This window comes from Suricata suricatta, chromosome 3, assembly GCF_006229205.1.
Source record: "Suricata suricatta isolate VVHF042 chromosome 3, meerkat_22Aug2017_6uvM2_HiC, whole genome shotgun sequence".
Taxonomy (NCBI): Eukaryota; Metazoa; Chordata; class Mammalia; order Carnivora; family Herpestidae; genus Suricata; species Suricata suricatta.
The window spans coordinates 42,552,472-42,571,880 of record NC_043702.1 but is presented as its reverse complement, the minus strand read 5'-3'; the positions used below and the strand labels follow the sequence as shown (position 1 = coordinate 42,571,880).

At 39.8% G+C, this 19,409-nt stretch overlaps 1 protein-coding gene and 1 pseudogene across 3 annotated transcripts in view; both read right to left on the bottom strand.

Annotated features, from left to right (window-relative positions):
- Window positions 1-1,452, bottom strand: part of LOC115288653 — a 5,749-nt pseudogene extending 4,297 nt beyond the window's left edge.
- The window catches only part of HIBCH (3-hydroxyisobutyryl-CoA hydrolase), a 93,842-nt gene extending 91,928 nt beyond the window's left edge, over window positions 1-1,914 (bottom strand). For 2 of the 3 annotated variants that reach the window (XM_029934240.1, XM_029934243.1), the window contains exon 1: window positions 1,736-1,914. In XM_029934240.1, the coding sequence (XP_029790100.1) occupies window positions 1,736-1,770 (35 nt within the window). In that variant the 5' untranslated portion in view covers window positions 1,771-1,914. The remainder of the gene's footprint in view (window positions 1-1,735) is intronic. The other variant, XM_029934242.1, reaches the window with a different exon arrangement.
- Between the last annotated feature and the right edge of the window lie 17,495 nt (window positions 1,915-19,409).

The following is a 19,409-nucleotide window of genomic DNA, read 5'->3' as shown; positions in this document are numbered from 1 at the left end:
CTGGAAAAGACCTCTCTGATTAAGCCCCCAAACTGGTCCAGGACTCACCTAACCAGTCTGTATACTTTGAGATTAGGGGTGGGATAAAGCCAACTTGAAATCTAGGGATGTCAGATTCTTTCCAAAGTCAGTTAATTTTGTTAACCAGTACGTCTTCCGTTTGTTTCTCAAATAATCTGGTATTTGCTCACAACTGCGAAAAGCAGCAGCAGTAATGATGTACTGATTTTGTTAATATTTGCCATGTTCTGAGACAGAGGGGCAACTAATTTCAAGGTATTTAAAAAAATAATAAAAGCAAGCTCCAGGCTCTGAGCTGTCAGTGTGGGGCTCCAATCCAGGTAGCGGGAGATCAAGACCTGAGCTGAAGTCAGACACTTCACTGACTGAGCCACCCAGATACCCCAGAAAAGCATGCAACTCTTGATTTCGGGGTTGTGAGCTAGAGCCCCACATGGGGGATACAGATTACTTAAGTAAAAACACAGAACAAAAAGAAACAACTCTTCCACTTTTCTTTTATTGAGATCGAGATCTGTGGATACAACCAGACACCTTCCCCTGAAGCAGTAACTATTGTTCTGTAACCAACGAAATGCTCCAATCCCTTTTCCCCAAAGCAAACTCAAAAGCTAAAGAACCCAGCAATTGAAGTTAGGGAGTAAATAAAATGGCTCTCCTTTCAAGTGGTCTCAGCTGCTACCTGAAGAGGCAGGCGGAAAGCCTCAAGACTGAGGCAGCCTAACTTCCTAAACCATTACAACTAGATTTCCTTAGCTGGGCTCAAGCTGCATTCAGCAGCACTTCCAAAAGCTGAACACCATGTTTGCACATATACTGCACCAAGCCACAGGATGTGTCCACAACACTAACCCGGATGATCCGTACACCTGTACTAACGCTGGAGCCAGCCAACAGAACCAGAAAGTCACACCACGAGCACAGGTGTAACCGCGGCCAAAGCGCGTTGGTTGGTTAGCTGCACAAAACAGGCCAAGAAATTCCTCCAAGCTGAAACCCCGCGTGTCCCCCAAACTATACTCAGCTTCCAAGAAAGGAAAGAAACGGGGAAAAAGTAAAGAAAGTTGTGTGAGCCCTGTGGAGACTGCTTTTAGGCAAACAGACTTGAGCAACGGAATGTAGAATCCATTATCGGTCCATCAGACGACCCACGTCAAGATATTTAGCACCCTAACTGACCAACGGGCTACTTACTACGAGGCACAGTTGCCAAAAAAGAAACAAACAAACAAAAAGATTTCCATACGTGGCCATTCCTCCTCAACTTTCCCCTTTAAATACAGGCCCCGTTCACTGCTTCCGTGCACCGGCTTCCCTGCGGTCCAGCTCGCCGCTCCCTTACGAGGTGCTCAGTAAACTTCTACCTTCTTTGTTCTGCCTCAGGTGAATTCTTACACCTCCCGCCCCTTCCACCTGATCGTTGCCCCACATTTGGGCCCCCCCCCTCCAATGTGGAGGCACCCTATTCAGGTACCGCAGGGTCAAGGCTAAATGAGAACCAGGGTGGCAGAAAACGAAGGTGATGCTGCGAAGAAGGCGCCTAAACACTCGAAGAGCGAGATATAGAAAGGGGCTGGGGCTCAGGTCTAAGAGTTGATCCTCCAAGAATGACTACTAGAAATTTCGAGGCCTGGCAGTCGCCACCTGCAACCCTCTGCTACCTCGGCGAGCGCAAGCCAGGAGCCTGCGCTAGGCAGCTCGCTTGCTCTCTCACCTGCACAGGAGATTCCACACCTCCGGCAGCCCCATGGCGAAGACACCCACAAACCTAAAGTAGTCGGAGCAGGCGCACAGGAGTGGCTGGTCGCGCCGCACGTCAGACCCGCCCACCGCCGCCTGGCGCCTTTGGACACAAATGCCAAGTCCTCCAGGCGGCCAGAGGGGCCCACTTCCGGATCTTCCGCTACGGGAGGGCGTTGAGGGGCAGGGCGAAAACTGCTGCGGGAGGAAATGGGTGGAGAGCATAAGGAGACGGGGCGGGGCTTGGTTAGGGGGCGGAGCCGAGGCGAAGGCGGAAGACGAGGAGGGTAGGGTTGAAGGAGCCCCTGGGAGCAGACCCCCACCCCCGAGCGGGAGAAGTGGTTCCCTAGAGGTTCTCTTGGGCTAGGCTTGACCCGAGTCGTTTGACTAGCAGGGATTGACATGAAAGACTGCTTGAATTTGAGGATTTTTTAAACTAAAAATATAAATTTAGTATTTTCTTGTTTGAGGAGCAGATGAAATACACTGGATAATAGGACACTGATGTAATTTAATCCTAACCTTACCACAGCAGAACTTCTTTCATATTACGATTGGTATATTTCAAGTTTAGGAGGTGATAGATACGTCTTCACCAACAAAACTGAAAGTTACTGTTATCAATGAAAGCCTAATTCTTTTCAGAAAGTAGCTTCAAGATTTACCTTATCCATTAGGATCCTCTGTTGGTTCAGAAGAATGTTCTTTTGTATTCCGATAGACCCAGATGTCCACCAGCAAACATTTCATCACCACTCAAGTATTGGCACATTTGTCAGAAAAAAGAAATTCAGTGAAGTATTTCAGAGGGAGGGAAATTAAAGGAGTTAATCTTAGCAAGTTAATATTTAAGAAGATAACTATTAAGCCTTTGGTCAAAAGTTACTTTTTCTAACTTAGGTCAAATATATATACCGAATGCTCACTGAACAAAAGACAAACAGGCATCACACATGGAACTTCTGACCTGCGATTCAGTTTAAATTGTGACCTGCAATTCAGTTTAAAAACAGCTATGGAACATCAATATTTTATATCACCATCTGATATTGCCCTCATGTCTCTTTCAGTGAGAATGAACGGATCCCCTAGCCCAGTACGTTCATTGGAAAGAGCATGGGCTTTCCTGTTAAATAGCCCAAGATTCTAATTTTCCCTGTTCCCTTAGCTTCATGTGCATGCAACCTGTGTTTCACCAGGCCTCGGGCTTAGAAAGTCCCTGCATTTGGTTTAATGTTCTACTTTTAACAATTTTTTAACAAGGTGCCTCACATTTTCATTTTGCTATAGGCAGGTCCTACAAATTATGTACTTGGTCCTGTCTTGTACCTAGCATGCTAAGAGTTTAGTGACCTTGGGCAAATTACGTTACCCAAGATGTTTTTCAAAAGTATTCATATCATTTTGAATTAAGAATTCTAGAGGCGCCCTGGTAGCTCTGTCTGTTGAACATCCCACTCTTGATTTTGGATCAGGTCATGATCTCAGAGTCATGGGATCAAGCCCCACATCAGGCTCAGTGCTGAGCATGGAGACTGCTTAAGATTCTCTCCCTCTCTCTCTCCCTCTCTATCCCTCTCCCCCACTTCCACACTCTCTCTCTAAAACTAAATCTTAAAAAAAAAAAAGGATTCTGGTTGCAGACAACTCACAGAATAGGAAAAAGTTTTTGCAAATGACATATTTGATAAAGGTTTTGTACCTAGAACATGTAAAGAACTATTACAGCTTAATTTTAAAAAGACACAAATCATTCTATTTAAAAGTGAGCAAGGGATCTGAATAGACAGCTCTCCAAAGAAGATCTACAAATGATGGATAATCTTATGAAGAGATATTCAACATAATTAGCCATCAAGAAAGTGTAAATCAAAACTACAATGAGAGATGACTTCATACCCACTAAGATGGTTATAGTCAAAAAGACAAATAATAACAAGTATTGATGAAGATATAGAGAAATAGTAATCATTATACACTGATGGTAGGAATCAGTGGAATTAAATGGTCATTTTGAAAAAGTTTGATAAGACCTCAATTGGTTAAATATAGACCACCATAAGACCTATTAATTCAACTCCTATGTTGGGGCACATGGGTGGCTTAGTTGATTAAGTGTCCAGCTTCAGCTCAGGTCATGATCTCACGGTTCGTGGGTTCAAGTCCTGTGTCGGGCTCTGTGCTGACAGCTAGCTCAGAGCCTGGAGACTGCTTCAGTTTCTGTGCCTCCCTCTCTCTCTGACCCTCCCCTGCTCGTGCTGTCTCTCTCTGTCTCTCAAAAATAAAAAAATTTAAAAAACTAATTCAACTCCTATGTATATATCCCAAAGAAATGAAAGTATAGTCCATACCATTATTTATAACTACTCAAAAAATTTAAAAACTTGAAACAACTCAAATGTGTATCAACTGAAAAAAAGTGATATATTCATATAATGAAATATTATTTGACAATGGAAAAAATGAAGTACTGCTATATGCTACAACATAGATGAACCTCGAAAACCCTACATTAAGTGAAAAAAAAAAACAAGCATAAAAGACCAAATATTGTGTAATTTCATTAATATGAGTGTCCAGAATAAGCATTTTATAGAGATAAAAAGTAGACTAGAGTTCAGGAGGGTGACAGCTAAGAGGTACTGGGTTTCTTTTGGAGTAATAAACGTATTTTTAAAATGTATTGTGGCGATGGTTGAACTATACTAAAAGCCATTGAACTGTATACTTTAAATGGGTGAATTGTATGGTGTGTGTTTAAAATAAAAGAATTCTGGTTGCTCACATCATCAACATTTTATGATTTCAGTCTTTAATTTTAGTCTGCTGATGTGTTGGTAATGTTATCTCACTGTCGTTTCGATTTGCATTTCCCTGGTGTCTAATGATAATTGAGCACTTTTTTCTTTGTTTACCTTCTTTTGTAAAGTGGCTGTTCAGTTCTCTTGCCTATTTTAAACTAGGTTATCTTTTTATTATTGCTTGATGCAATCGTGATGCATTGCTGTTACAATTTGCCCCCAAATTAAGCAGCTTAAAATAACAAATATTTGTCATCTTTGTCAGATTTTGAGGCTTAGGAATCAGAGGTTGAGGGGCAGTTCTGGCTCAGAGTCTCTCCTGAGGTTGCAGTCACAGTGTTTGCTAGGATTACAATCACCTGAATGCTCATTTGGGGCAGGAGGACCCCTTTCAAACTCACTCATGGGCTCATCGGCAGGCTTCCGTTCCTTGCTACCTGGGCCTTTCCATGGCGCCACCCACAGGGTAGCAGCTCCATTTCTCCAGAGTGAGTGAACTAAGTTAGAGAACCCCCAAACAGGAGCCAGACTATCTTTAATAACCTAATCTTAGAAGTGACGCACCATCACTACCGCCTTATTCTGTTGGTCACACATACCACACCTGGAGGCAAGGATCAATGAGGGCTGTGTGGAGGCTGGATACCACTCTTGAATTTTTTTTCTTTTCTCATTACTCATAGGTCATCATGGCACACCGATTATTTCCTTGAAGCATCTCTCAGATTTGCTCTATCTTCTTCACACCCCACGGCAACCATTTCAGTACCAACATGTAACTCATTCTATATCTAACTTCTCTCTTCCACCGCAATCATCACACCCTTCAATGCACTCTGCATTTCATTGACAACAAATCCTCCCAAGTTACTATTTAACTCTGGCTTCTTCTTCAGCTGCTAAATAATCTCACAGCTGTCAATAGCTATGTTGCCCAATAGTAGACACATGTGGCTATTGAGCATTTGAAATGTCACTCATGCAAGTGAGGAAGTGAATTTTTCTTTTATTTAAACTTAACAACTGTAGCAGTGTAAAATTTTTTAAATGTTGATTACATGTTAAAACAGTAATATTTTGGATATATTGGGCTAGGGAAAATTTATTGTATTTAAAATGAACTTCACCTGTTTCTTTTTATTTTTTTTAGAGTGGCATAGAAAGTTTTAAACTACATACATGGCATTATTATGGAAGAGCAGTGGTCTGAAATGTTGAGTTCAAACTGACTTACTTTTGAGGTGACAGAAACAGGGCTCTGCCTTACCTACCCAAATTTATTTCCCATGTACCTGCCCTCATTCCCATCACAATTCTCTCCTGGATGTCTCTGAGTACCTAATGTTCATGTCCTGCCTCTGCCCTCAGCTCAGGCGATTTCTTATGTCAGGAAAACTGTACCTGTATTCTCTTCTAAAATTTTTCTAACCTGAGGGCCTATCTTGAGTCTTATTTTCATGCAGTAGTCTTTTATTCTAACCTGGACTAGACTCTTTTTTCCTGAATTCGAATCATACTTCTCATCAGCATCCTAGTTCATCACTTATTTCTTGCTCAATTGTTTGTTGAATGCTAATCTTCTCTCTTGAAGTATATATTCCTTGAGGATAGAAATTGTATCTTATATGTTGTCTGAATTTTTCAAAAACCTACTGTTGGGAACATGATAAACAGGCATACAAATTTGATCTACTAATTAACTAATTAGGAAAGAGATTTTGCATACAAATAACTCTGTGTGAATCTTAATCACTGTAAACCTGGCATTGGTATGGAAAAATAAGGTTGTAAAATTTATTTGTCAAAACACAGATGCTCTTTGAGTTAAGTACACACAACATGTGAAAGATTATCCAGAAGCCAACATCAGGACTGGATGGCAGGGAAGTGACTCCCTACTGCTCTTCAGTTAGAAATCAATGATTGGTAATCAATGAAAGGCTCTGAAAAGCTTGCCAAAAGAGCACCACTTTTGGGTTGAGCACACCTAGCCCCACCTCTTACCCCTAAGCTCCACCACCAAGCAAGGATCTCTTCAGTGCCAGCAGTAAGCTGCCTCTTCTAACTGTCCCAATAACCCACTTCTGGAAGAGCCTCTGTACTTGTGCCTTTTCTCAACTCTACCCAGCCTGTGCTACGTGGTCAGTTCTACCTTGTTCCCTTGCCCATGAGTTGGGTAGGAAGTCTTAAGGCTCAACCCTCTAATCCCTTTAATCAGATGTCTTGGAAGAGTGCTGAAACCCATTCATTTCACCTTCTTTTCATACCCGAATTCCCAAAATTTTGCAAAGTGGCTTTTGTGGGAAGAGTGAGCCAATGTTTTTGTTTGTGTACATATGTGTGTTTGTTTTGTTGTTGCTGCTGTTGTTGTTTTGTTTTGTTTTACGCCAATCCCCAAGGAAAAAGCCTGACCTAGAACGATCTCATTGGTCCCAACCCAAAGCTGTGTGTAGTGGTCTCAGTGCACCCCTTTGGCCAGCACCAACCACAGGATGCATAAGGCATAGACTACCTGCACAGAGTCCCAGGTGTCTTCCCAAACATAAGGAAGTGGATCATACAGTGGAGGCAAAAAAGTAAGACATTGCTCAGTTATTACCAACAAGCAGTGCAGAAAACAGACCTTCATCCAATGACAATATTAATCTTAATTTATTGGTTCCCCAAAGGGATCTTATTCTCTCTTATATATAACTAAGTGAACAGTATAGGATACTGTTGAACCTGTGACCCAAAAGCTCTTCTTTGAAGGCAGTTACCATTTTCTTCTTCATACTCCAGTCATGGATGAGTGACTTTATGGACCCCACAGTTCTGGAAAAGCCCAAGGTTAAGTAATGAAATCAATCTCTTCTCTTTCCTCTTGCTCAGTTCCCAATGGAAGTTAAATAAGCCCTTCTGCAAAAGCTAATATTCAATAAATAAGCATCAGTATGTCTACATGATTGTTAAGACATTGAAATGCTTCCAAACCACTGTCCATGTCAGCTAATATGGTCAATCTGGCCCCAAGGATCCTAGGTGGGCCCTACGAGGAAACCAACCTGGTACCTGCCAGCCAGCAGGCCACAGCTGTCTACACTAGACCACAATGCCATGTGCTCATTGTAGGCCAAGCCCTTTTAGGAAAGATAACACTCTGGCAATAGTGCTTGTGTATCTGAAGGCATGTGTCTGGTGCCTATCAGGCTGCTCCTCCCTTGGATGAGACTGCCTGCTGCAAGCTAACCCCAGAGTTGCCCTACAGCATTGCAGTGTACCATAGCTGTTCAATATTTTGAATATCACCCTTGCCCTTTTGTGTGTTTATGCTAATCACTGTGTGTAAACCAACGAACAAGATGGAACTATATGCAAAGTAGTGCAGTTATTGAAAGGATCACACACACACCAAAACTCGATCTAAAATATCTCAAGTAACACCACATCTGGGTGCCATTTCTTCTCTCTCCCCCTTTTTTCTTGGCCGCATGCAATCTCATTCAAACTTGTGGGATGTCTGCTTCTCTCCTGGTGCTTTGTCTAGTCATTGAGGGCCTATTACAATCCAGGTACTATGGGAAGTATTGGGCCCTGTAGCCTTGGAGGCTACATGGTGCTGTGGAAGCACATAGTAAGGCCACCTGTCATAAATCAGAAATCAGAGAAGGCTTCTCAGAAGAAGTGACTGTTTTAGACACAGGAAAACTCAGCACAGCTAGAACAAGGCAGGCAACTGCAGCATTCTGATGGTGGCACTAGAGAGGTAGGGTGCGATCAGATCACAAAGAGCCTGTGAAGCCACCTTTAAAAGAGTTTTTAAGCAGAAATACGACATAATCAGATTTTAGTTCCACCAGTATCACTTTGAAGTACAGCCAGTGGGTCAGAGAGAACATGTCTGGCTCCCCACACACCTCCCTATATCTTCTCTGCACTTTCATACTTACTTGACTTGCAAGAAGTTTTGATATGCCCTGACTTGTCTGATCCCAACTGTACTTCATGACATCACCCCACAATTTGACTTTCAAATAGCTATTTATTTACACATTCCTTTTGCTTTTGTTATATTTGCTAACTAGCCAATTTCTTTCTCATTTTCGGATCTCAGCAGAGCAGTCTGATTAGCCTCCCTTAACTTTTCTGAGCTATGAATGTGACACCTTGGATCAGTGGGCCATGGGGTTTCATCATCTATTTGGATACTGGAGATGTCCATGGCTTCCAAGATTTAGTGGGTTTGGCAGGGAAGGGTGACTTATTTCCCAGATCATTAACCAGTATCCATGCCCAGAGTAATGATTCAAATAGCAACTGACAAAAATAGAAGCATTAATAAAATAGAAAAATTTAAACACAAAAATAGTTTCTGTTAGAAAAAAAAATGTGCACAGAAACATTCTAAAAGAATATCTGCCCAAAATGTTAACAGCAGGTAGGTGGTGGTAGAAATATGAGTAACTCAGTACTTCTCTATGGTTATTTATATTTTCTATTGTTTCTTGTGAGAATAGTTGTTTCCCTTTTTTAAATATTTATTTATTTTTGAGAGAGAGAGAGAGAGAAACAGCAGGGGAGGAGCAGAGAGGGAGGGAGACACAGAATCCATAGCAGGTCCCAGCCTCTGAGCTGTCAGCACAGAGCCCAACGTGGGGCTCGAACATATGAACCGCGAGATCATGACTTGAGCCAAAGTCAGCACTCAACCAGCTGAGCCCCCAGGTTCCCCTGTTGTTTTCTTAAAAAAAACACACACACACAAAAGTGCTTTTAAGGCAATGACAAATATTGCACAAAATCTACCATATTTTTTTCTTTATAAGCAATTCTGAAAATATTTTTTGGACAAATTTTCTCTTTACTATATGCACTAGATTCTAGTGAGTTGCCACCAGGTGGTGAATGAACCACATCAAAGAAGATTGAAAGGCTATGTTTTTCCCATAAAATAGTGTCTCCAAATAAAATTCTTAGAAAAGCTTTAATATGGCTGGTCCAAAGGTAGTAAGTCATCTAAACTGACTGTTCATAGTTGGTTGCAGATCAAACTCCTTGTTCTATTCCTCCCCTTTCTCACTATTGCACTTCACTAAGAAAAAAGAAGAAAAAAGAGAAAATCTTTAATGTATTTCTTGATTTTGATATATTGCATGTCAATTATATCTCTAGTAATTAAAAATACGTGCGTAACACATAAATAAGATGTAATACTAACATTGTAAAGACTTCAAAAAACATAAGCCCTTATACATAGTAACAGTACAGAATCTGTATATTTCTAATAATTGGTATATTTCTAATATGCAATGTCACTTTAAAAATATGCATATGATACAGGCACAATCTTGAGGACCTCAGTTTAGCGATGCGTATTTAAAGTAACCACTAAGACAATTCTCAATGAGTAAATGAGTCAACTGATCAGTCCTACCACCTTCGGTAAGTTGGATTACAAATTCTATGACTTTAGCAAGTGCCACAGGGAACTGTGTAATCAGGAAGATCTTTTGCAATAATTATGGCCTTTAAGCTCTTCCGGGATTCTCTAGAACTCTTTGGATGTATGTATACATAGCAATAATAATTACAAAAATGTAAGTAGATTAACATTTGTTTTAAAATATGCATATACCTTCCTCTGATGAACATTAAATTCTTTAATATTGGTATCTCTTTTAGGGAGGAGAAATAAAATCAAGTGAATGTTGAAATAATGTTTTTCTACTCATATGGGAAAGATTTTTTTTACATTTAGTTGTGTGGGGGGGCATGTTTTATTTATTTATTTATTTTTATTTTTTAGTATAATTTATTGTCAAATTGGCTAACATACAGTGTGTAGAGTGTGCTCTTGGTTTTTGGGGCAGATTTCTGTGGTTCATCACTTATATACAACACTCAGTGCTCATCCCAACAAGTGCCCTCCTCAATGCCAATTACCCATCTTCCCCTCTTCTCCACCACCCCCTCAGTTTGTTCTCTATATTTAAGAGTTTCTTATGGTTTGCCTCCCTCCCTCTCTGTTTGTAACTATTTTTCCCCTACCCTTCCCCTGTGGTCTTCTGTTAAGTTTCTCAAATTCCATATATGAGGGAAAACATATGATACCTGTCTTTCTCTGTCTGACTTATTTCACTCAGCATAATACTTTCCAGTTCCATCCATGTTGCTGCAAATGGCATGATTTCCTTCTTTCTCACTGCCAAGTAGTATTCCGTTGTATATATGAACCACATCTTCTTGATCCATTCATCAGTTGATGGACATTTAGGCTCTTCCATGATTTGGCTATTGTTGACATTGCTGCTATAAACATTGGGATACATGTGCCCATATCCATCAGCAAGCACTCCTGTATCCCTTGGATAAATTCCTAGTAGTGCTATTGCTGGGTCATAAGGGAGTTCTATTTTTTATTTTTTGAGGAAGATCCACACTGTTTTCCAGAGCAGCTGCACCAGTTTGCATTTTGTATGGGAAAGGTTTTTGAGTCCTTTTGAGTCACTTTTATGTTGTGCTAAGTTGGTGAGACTTTCTATGCTCTTAATACTGTATTCAGTTTCCCCAAGAGCTAAGGAAAAAAATGTAATTATTGGTATTCATTGCAACTACAACGCTCAAAAATGCTCCTTTGAGACTCTTACCTCCAAATCCTAAATTAAAAACAAAAACAACTCATCCCATGATATTAGTGGTAAAATCAATTGAAATTTGTGTAATTTCTGCCTATACTTAGGAACAAAAGAATAACTTAGAGCAAAAAGATAGTGAAAGGCAAGACACAATGTTTGGTATGTTTTTAATGTTCATAGTGGATAAAGTAGGAAGTGATTTGCAGCTGATGAAAAATTTATGGTAAATAGTAACACCAAAGATTTTTTTTCAAGTTTTAACTTGTGACTTCAACAGTAAAAATTTAGAGATAGCTGCTGCTGTATGCTGACCTCTTCCTAGACTCTGGAGTGTATTAGGGACAAAACCTCCACCCTGGCTGAGAACACAAGACTATGTAAGCGGATGGAGAGCAGGAGGCCAAAAATGGTGTGAAGTGATGGTGACTGGAGATTCACTGCCTTTTCCTCATGCTGCCAAGCAATGGTCTGTACCTTTCACGTAACTCATTGGTCCTCAAGGAAGCATCATTTGAACTGCATTTACTATTATTTCCAAGATAAGATTTAACTGTATTTTTCAGGTAATATATTTAACTTTTCTTATGGAAAAAGAAGGGGAAAATCTATATGGAAGAAAGACACTGAAATAAGTACCAAAAAAGGAGAAAAGTATATGTTCTGTCTAATTTTCCAAGGTTTTCTTTCCATTTATAACATTTCTTTTGTGGAAACCTGAGATTAGTCACAATAAGCAAATATTTCAGTGTCAGTACATTCTATAAAAATACTTGCAAAAATCATTTAGGGTCAGATTTAATATTTGTGAAGGAATTTTTAAAAGCTAGAATTATTTTTAAGTTGTAAGGTATTAGGAGTAATAGTACAGCTCATGCGCCCAAATATATGTCTCCAAAGGCACTTAAATACCAGAGAAAGAAGTTACTTAACAAATTAAAAACCCAGTGTAATAAGCATGTGAGAGGTCTACTTTCTTTTCTTGCCTTTCCGGTTTCTTGTTGGCTTAAGTTTTTACCAGAATGATTTGGTGATGTGATGTGTAATGGAGATAATATGGGTGTGGTTTAGAAAAAAAAACTTGATTTTGTGTGTTAGATATTTTAAAGAAGCCTTTTAAAGTTCTATTACTGAACAGCTAAGAAATTAAGAGATATTAGATGTTCTATTCCCTATGAAATGAATGTCATAATCATACTTGTCATGCAATATACAAAAGAAAAATTATGAAATTGTTAACAATTAGTAAAAATTGTTAAAAATTCATAAACCTAGGCCAACTTATTCCAAAGCAAAACACATCAAAGGAATAAACAATCAGGATGTAAATATTCTGAGTTTACAAAGTATGCAATCAAATGATTTTACAAACTAAAGAGTATCAGGGAAGATCCAACAATAAATTGATTTTAGAGTCTTCTCTGGATAGCTAATGAAAACAAGAAAATACTCAGGAAAGTTGAAGAATTGGAGGAAATGACTCCATTGATAATATGCAGGCTCCAACGGATAACCTTTGTCCTGAACCACAAGAACACTCTACACTAGTCAGCAGGGGCTGGGCTGGGCAGTTTAGTAAGGAATGTTCCAGTGAAGCACCGGGGAAGACAATCTTGTGTCCCTTCCATGAACTTTTTGCTCTCAGATTCCAGTGTTTAATTTAATTCAATTTAATTTAATCCAACATTAATTGAGACACAGGGGAGCTCAGACCCAAAGGATCATTATACTTCAAGGCTTTGGCATTTACTATGTCTTATGTCTAGGAACATGGAAAAGTAAGTGGAAAAGTATGTAACTCCCATTTTCTGAAACTTAATATATATATACTGTGTGTGTGTGTGTGTGTGTGTGTGTGTAGTGTGAAAGAACAAAGTTAAATATTTAAACCCAAAAAATTTTTGTTAGACAGAAGCCTATAGGCCCAGGAATTGGAAAACACCTATCAATGTACCTGCATGACTTGTTCTAAATATCTATCCTTTGCTTTTGATATCTCAGCTACTTGTAGCCCTCCATATCATATCCAATTACCCCTAGATTATATAGTTCAGTAAATTTGCATTGTAACTTAGGAAAAACTCAAAAAGTTGTACTAGACTATCACAAATGTTAATGATTTCTCCTTCAAATCTTTAAAAGAAATCACAGCTCTGCTTTGTTTACATGAGAGTTTTTCTATCTTTTCTATGACAAGTATAAATGACTCATACTAGTTAATGATTTAAAAGGAATACATAAGATTGTGCAATATGGTCCTAGGCATCTCTTACAACTAAATTAATTCAAATCTAGTCCTTGTGTGGTAACCTACATTTTCCTTATTTATTAATTACCTAATAGCCTATGGCTAAGTCATCTTTACGTACACCTAACAGAAGGTGTATAGGTGGCAAATGCTGCAAAAATCATTAAAATCCAGCCAACTACAGTCAAATTCATGTGTCTAGCAGCTGATGTCAGGTTACGAGACGCAGTGGTGGCAGGTGTGCAATGTTGATCTATGTGAGCACAACTGGTGACTTCAAGCTAGTTTAATATGACAGAGTGAAGGGTATGACTGAGTCTAGAAAGGCGGTAAGACTGCCTGCTGCCACTGCTACCAGTGACCCTGATTCTAGAGCCTTTGGGTAATGTGTCATGAAAAGTCATGTTTTCGGTGGCTCCGTCAGCTGAGCATATGACTTCAGCGTTGGTCATGATTTCACAGTTCTTGGGTTCCAGCCCAACATCCGGCTCTGTGCTGACAGCTCATCATTATACTGAGCATTAAACTCTAAAATGTTAATGGTTACAGTATTTGGGGTGAATTGTTTCCTTCTTCAAATTTTTTTCACATTTTTTGAGTTTCCACAAACTTTTCTTCATAATGTACTAATGAAAAAAGTCAACAATTTCATCTAAAAGCACTTACTTAGAATAGTTAGAATATTTTTCAAAATATTGACAGTATTTGAAAAAGCAAATTTTGGCACAGTTACCTTATTAAAATTAAAAAGCTATGTCATTGGCACAGTATGATCCAAAAGAGGATGAATGAAAGGAATTAGAGGACTCAGAAATATAGCCTAGTGCATAAAACAGCTTAATGTGTGATACATTGGTCATTACACATTAGTGGGATGTTTGCTCACTAACAATGTCAGGAAAGTTGGCTAGATATTTGAGGGGAAATCAACTTAGAGCCTCTCAAAATAATTTCCAGATTATGCAAAACTTAAATCCTAAAAATCAAATAGTAAAAAATATTTGGAAAAATATAAGTGAATATTAATCTATTCTTTGGTTTAAAAAGGCATTTCTAGATACATAGATTTGACTACATAAAAACATTTTAATTTAGTAAATAATAAAATCCCTTCAATACAATTAACAGGCAAGCTAAGAAAATTATTCATAACAAATGTGACAAAGGATTGCCATTCTTAACATATCGTCAATTGAATCAAACAAGATAAATACTAAGACTACAATATTGCTGGTCTGTGGGCTCTGTGAGAGCAGATGCACAACTGTATCGTTACGGTTTATACCCATTAGTATTGTGCCCAGATACAATACCAGTAATTAATCAATCCATATTGAATGAATAAAGAGATGGTCAAGCATGCAAAGGTGGCTAAAGACGGGAAGGCAAAGGAGAAAAGGAAATACAAATGGCAAATAGGAAAAAAAACTCTCTCAGTAATAAAAATGCAATTAAAACTGTGACGTGAAAATAGGAAAGGTTGTTTGTTTATGTGTATTTGATAATAGACACAGTAATGAGATAGGCAACATCATTGACAGTGAGGAGTGTTTTGAAAGGCAACTGTCATATTGTAGACTATGTAATTCTAGGTATCTAACCAAAGGAAATATAATACACTGGATATTTATTAAGGATATATCTTCTAGACTTGGACTCTTTAAATCTGCATTTTCAGACTATGTTCTAAAGAGCTCTGGGGTTCTGTGGTGGTGGGGAGGGAGGTAGAGTATGCCTCAAAGATGAGGAAGAAGACTCCTTTAACTCTGCATGTGACTTTTATTTCTATGCTAGATGCCTATAGAGTACTTACTATCTTTTTCAAAAAATTTTTTTACATTTATTTATTTTTTGAGAGATAGAGTGAGACAGAGTGTGAGTGGGGAGGGTCAGAGAGAATAGGAGACCCAGAATTTGAAGCAGGCTCCGGGCTCCAAGCAAGCATTCAGCACAGAGCCTGACATGGGGCTCAAACCCACCAACCATGAGATCATGACCTGAACCAAAGTTAGACGCTTACCTGAATGAGCCACTTAAGTGCCCCTAGATTACTTATTTTCTTAAAGATTCCACTGAAAACATAAGTTTGAACACCAATATACTGTATTTTTTTATTTCTTCAATAAAATGCAATGGAGTGTTATTTCTCAAAAACTATTGAAGTAGAGAACAACAGTCAGAGTGTTACATTCCCAAACACTGGGCTCATGGTAATTTAAATTCCTGCTTTAGGAAACTTGTAAATCATTCTATAAGTACCTTGTAAATAGTCAACATCTCATATATAAAATCTGAGAATATCCAGGCCTGTCACTTTAAAAGTAAAAGATTGGAGTTCTATGGTATCCACCGGTGTTCTTTAACATATCAGTCTGTCCTAGCAAGAATCAACTTCCGCTCAGATGTTTCAACAGAAAGGCTTTTATTGAAGGGACTATTTAGAGAGGTTTTGGGTTAGGTTTAGGGTAGGGTGAAAGGATATAACACCAAATGGAGATGATAAGAGATGTGGAGGTACCCAGGCTCTGTCAACATAAGAAGCTGTTGACATGGCTAGGACTGAAGAGATAAGAAGAGATAAAATTAGCAGAGCAGTGAAGGGGGAGCTGCCTTGCCTTAGAGGTCCAAGCCAGAAAAAGAGGTGAGAATAAATACCCCAACTTTTCTCCTTTTCCACCCTCCAGCCTATTGTTAGTATAACCCATTGGTCAATCCCACCTGGAAACGAGCTGTCAAGAGACCCCAGAGAAAATAGTTTTTGAAAGTTTTACCTTCAGAGGCACAGAGTCTAGCAGAGAAGGATGGAAAATGGACTTAGCAGAGAGTTGGTAGAAAGTAACCAGCATACTTACAATAGTGAAATATTAGGAACTCTGATCCAATAATAGAGGAATGCTTAACTAAATGATGGTATTAACCATTCTCTAATTAAGTAAATAATGGTACTCAAAAGACCATTATGAATTCAAGGAGCACAGAAGAGATAGCAAACAGCTCCACCTGGGAGAGTGAATTCAGGACAGATTTTCTCAAAAACCTAAGCTAAAGTGCTTGTTATTGCCTAAGCAAAATGTCTTGTGTTTTTGCATATTACAAAAGCAACACATATTCACTACAGGAAGCACACACTTAACAGAAAACCTCTCACCTCTACTCCAAGACCACTATCAACATCTCAGTGTGTTTATATCTTTCCAGATCTTTTTCTATGCATACATACACATAATTATGTCGTATTTGAGATGATAACATAGATATGGTTTTCTTAATGTAATAAATCATGAATACTATTTCATTCAATAAATACCATTCTGCAACTTTTTAAAACACTTAGCACTTATAAAATACTTGTTTCCTCATCTCTGGTTGTGACTAATTTCTCTCCTCAGACATTTAGTGTGCTTTCTTTTTTTGGCTATTACCTAATGCACTAGAATGAACTTTCTTGTATTCTACTCTTTGTACACATTACTGCCTTTATTCCAATTTCAGTCCACAGCCTATTTTTCTGCAGCCCTCAAGCTAATAGCTCTCATATTTTTAAAGGGTTTCAACAACAAAAGCACACACACAAATAAGAAAAGCAACAGAAACACATGTGGCTTGCAAAGCTGAAAGTATTTACTAGCTCTTACAGAAAACATTTGTCAATTTCTGCATTATGAATTCCCAGAAATGCAGTTTTTGAGGCAAAGGGTGCGAACATTTTTGAGGCTTTTACTGCGTTAGGCCAAGTTGCCCTCTACAAACACTGAAGCAGTTTACGTCCTTCTTAGTCCTGAACTTGGTCATTGGCCTCCCATTCTGCCCCATGGGGCCTGGCCCAAACCACTAGCTTGCATCGTTTTAAGTTTTCACTTCCCTTAAAAGTATGTTTGGCTATTTACATTTTTCTTTCATAACTTAACAAATTTACAGTTTTGTCCATTTTTAATAGGATGTTTATATTTTCTCTGTAAGACCTCTATTTTTTAAAATGTTATTTTTATGTATATTGCAATTTTTTTTAAATGTTTATTTTTGAGAGAGAGAGGCAGAGAGAGGGGGAGACAGAGAATCCAAAGCAGGCTCCTTGCTGTCAGCAGAGAGCCCAAGGAAGGGCTTGAACTCCTTAACAGTGAGATCGTGACCTGAGCCGAAACCAAGGGTCAGATGCTTAAGCAACTGAGCCAACTAGGCACCCTGTATATTGCAAATTTTTTGATAATTTTTACTAGTCTTTTACCTTTATGTGTCTTTTTGATGAAAGAAATTAAAAAGTCTATAGTCAAGTCTGTCACTTTTACTTTGTAATTTTGCCTTTTGCTCCAAGCTTACGATCAGATTAAAAGCAATTCGCTTGTATTTTCTCCTTGCCCTTTTAAGACTTCTGAAAAACTTAAATCTTTTAATTCTCCTCAAATTTAGTGTCTGAGGAAGGTATTTAAAGCATGAATAGGTAATAGAATGTGAGTCATATTGCTGGGTTCAAAGTCAGCCTCATTACATACTACATGTTTAAGTGAATGACCTAACCTCTCAGGGACCGATTTCTCCACTGTATTAAGTGGAGTTAACAGTAACACCGATCCCGGGACTGATGGAAGAATGAACAGCTATACAACACAAAGAGCACTTGGCATAGTGCCATAAGCTATTATCATAGAAGCCAGAGAATCCTCCACTCAAAAGAACTTGAGTTGTCTCAAGCTAGAGACCACAGAAACAGGCTGGGAGCAGAAAGATGAGTTCAGCTTGGGAGATGGAAAGTTGTAAGCTCCATTTCCTGGATTATGACAAGTCCAGTGTTGCTGTGGGCTCCTGCGACAGTGGTTCCTTACTGCCCAGGGCCAGGCGTCGACAACTCAGGAGGCAGTCTTGGGTGGTTTTGGAAAACATAGTTAAGAAAATCTGCCAGCTGGAACTTTAAAACAGAGCTTCTAAATATCTAGCCATGGAGTGAGTTACAGGTATGTAGATATTGGTCTCCTTGGTCCTCCAGGTGGAAGGGCCCGGGTATGCCTGCAGAAGCAACTTCTTTTGTTCACCCTATTTTGGGCTTTATCATTTCCCAGGTGTGCCAAGAAATGCAAGGAAAGGGCAGCAGTCCCAATGCACTCACAGACAACATGCAGCCTGCTGGGCCAGCTGCCAGGCCACCTTCTAATCAAAAACTTATGTTGCTTTTTAAAAATTTTGACTCCCCCAATTCAAAACCATTGCAATTTTTTTTAATGTTTATTTATCTTTGTGAGAGAGAGGGAAAGATGGAGGGAGGGAGAGAGCATGAGCAAGGGAGGAACAGAGAGAGGGAGACACGGGATCTGAAAAAGGTTCCAGGCTCTGAGCTGTCAGCACAGAGCTGGGACACGGGGCTCGAACCCACCAACCCTGAGATCATGACTGAGCCGAAGTAGGATGCTTAACTGACTGAGTCACTCAGGCACCCCTCAAAACCACTTTCAAGGCATACTGAGAAACACAATTTGAAGAGATTTCAGAGAGAGGGGTTCCCTCCCTATGGTGTGCTTCCTGTCAAGGTGGCCCCAGACCCACACCTTATAAGGCAAGTGCCCGGAAGACAGGGCTGGGGTTTGAAGAACGACCGGCACAGTTGACATTTCTATTAGAATAATGGGACCCGACTGGCAGGAACCCGTCTGTCAAACCTTGAATCTCCAAATGGGTATGGATAAGGAGCAGAAAGATTTCACAAACGAAATTTGTGGGCAGCCAGAGGAAAGAACAGAAACAGCGCATTAGGTGACCCGGGAGCCCTTTTCCTCCTAGCACCCCCGCTCCCTGAATCATTACGTTCTACTTGTGACGTCGCAGACGCTCGGCCCCGCCAGGCGTGGGATGCCCTCGACCGCCCCGGGAGCCTCCGGGCGTCACCGCGTTTCCACGCCGCGGTCCCGCGGGGACCCAGGGGGCGGCGGCCCCGCGGATGCTGACGGTCTGCGAGCCGGGGCCGAGCGGGGCAGCGAGCTCACGGCGCGCTTCGCCTTC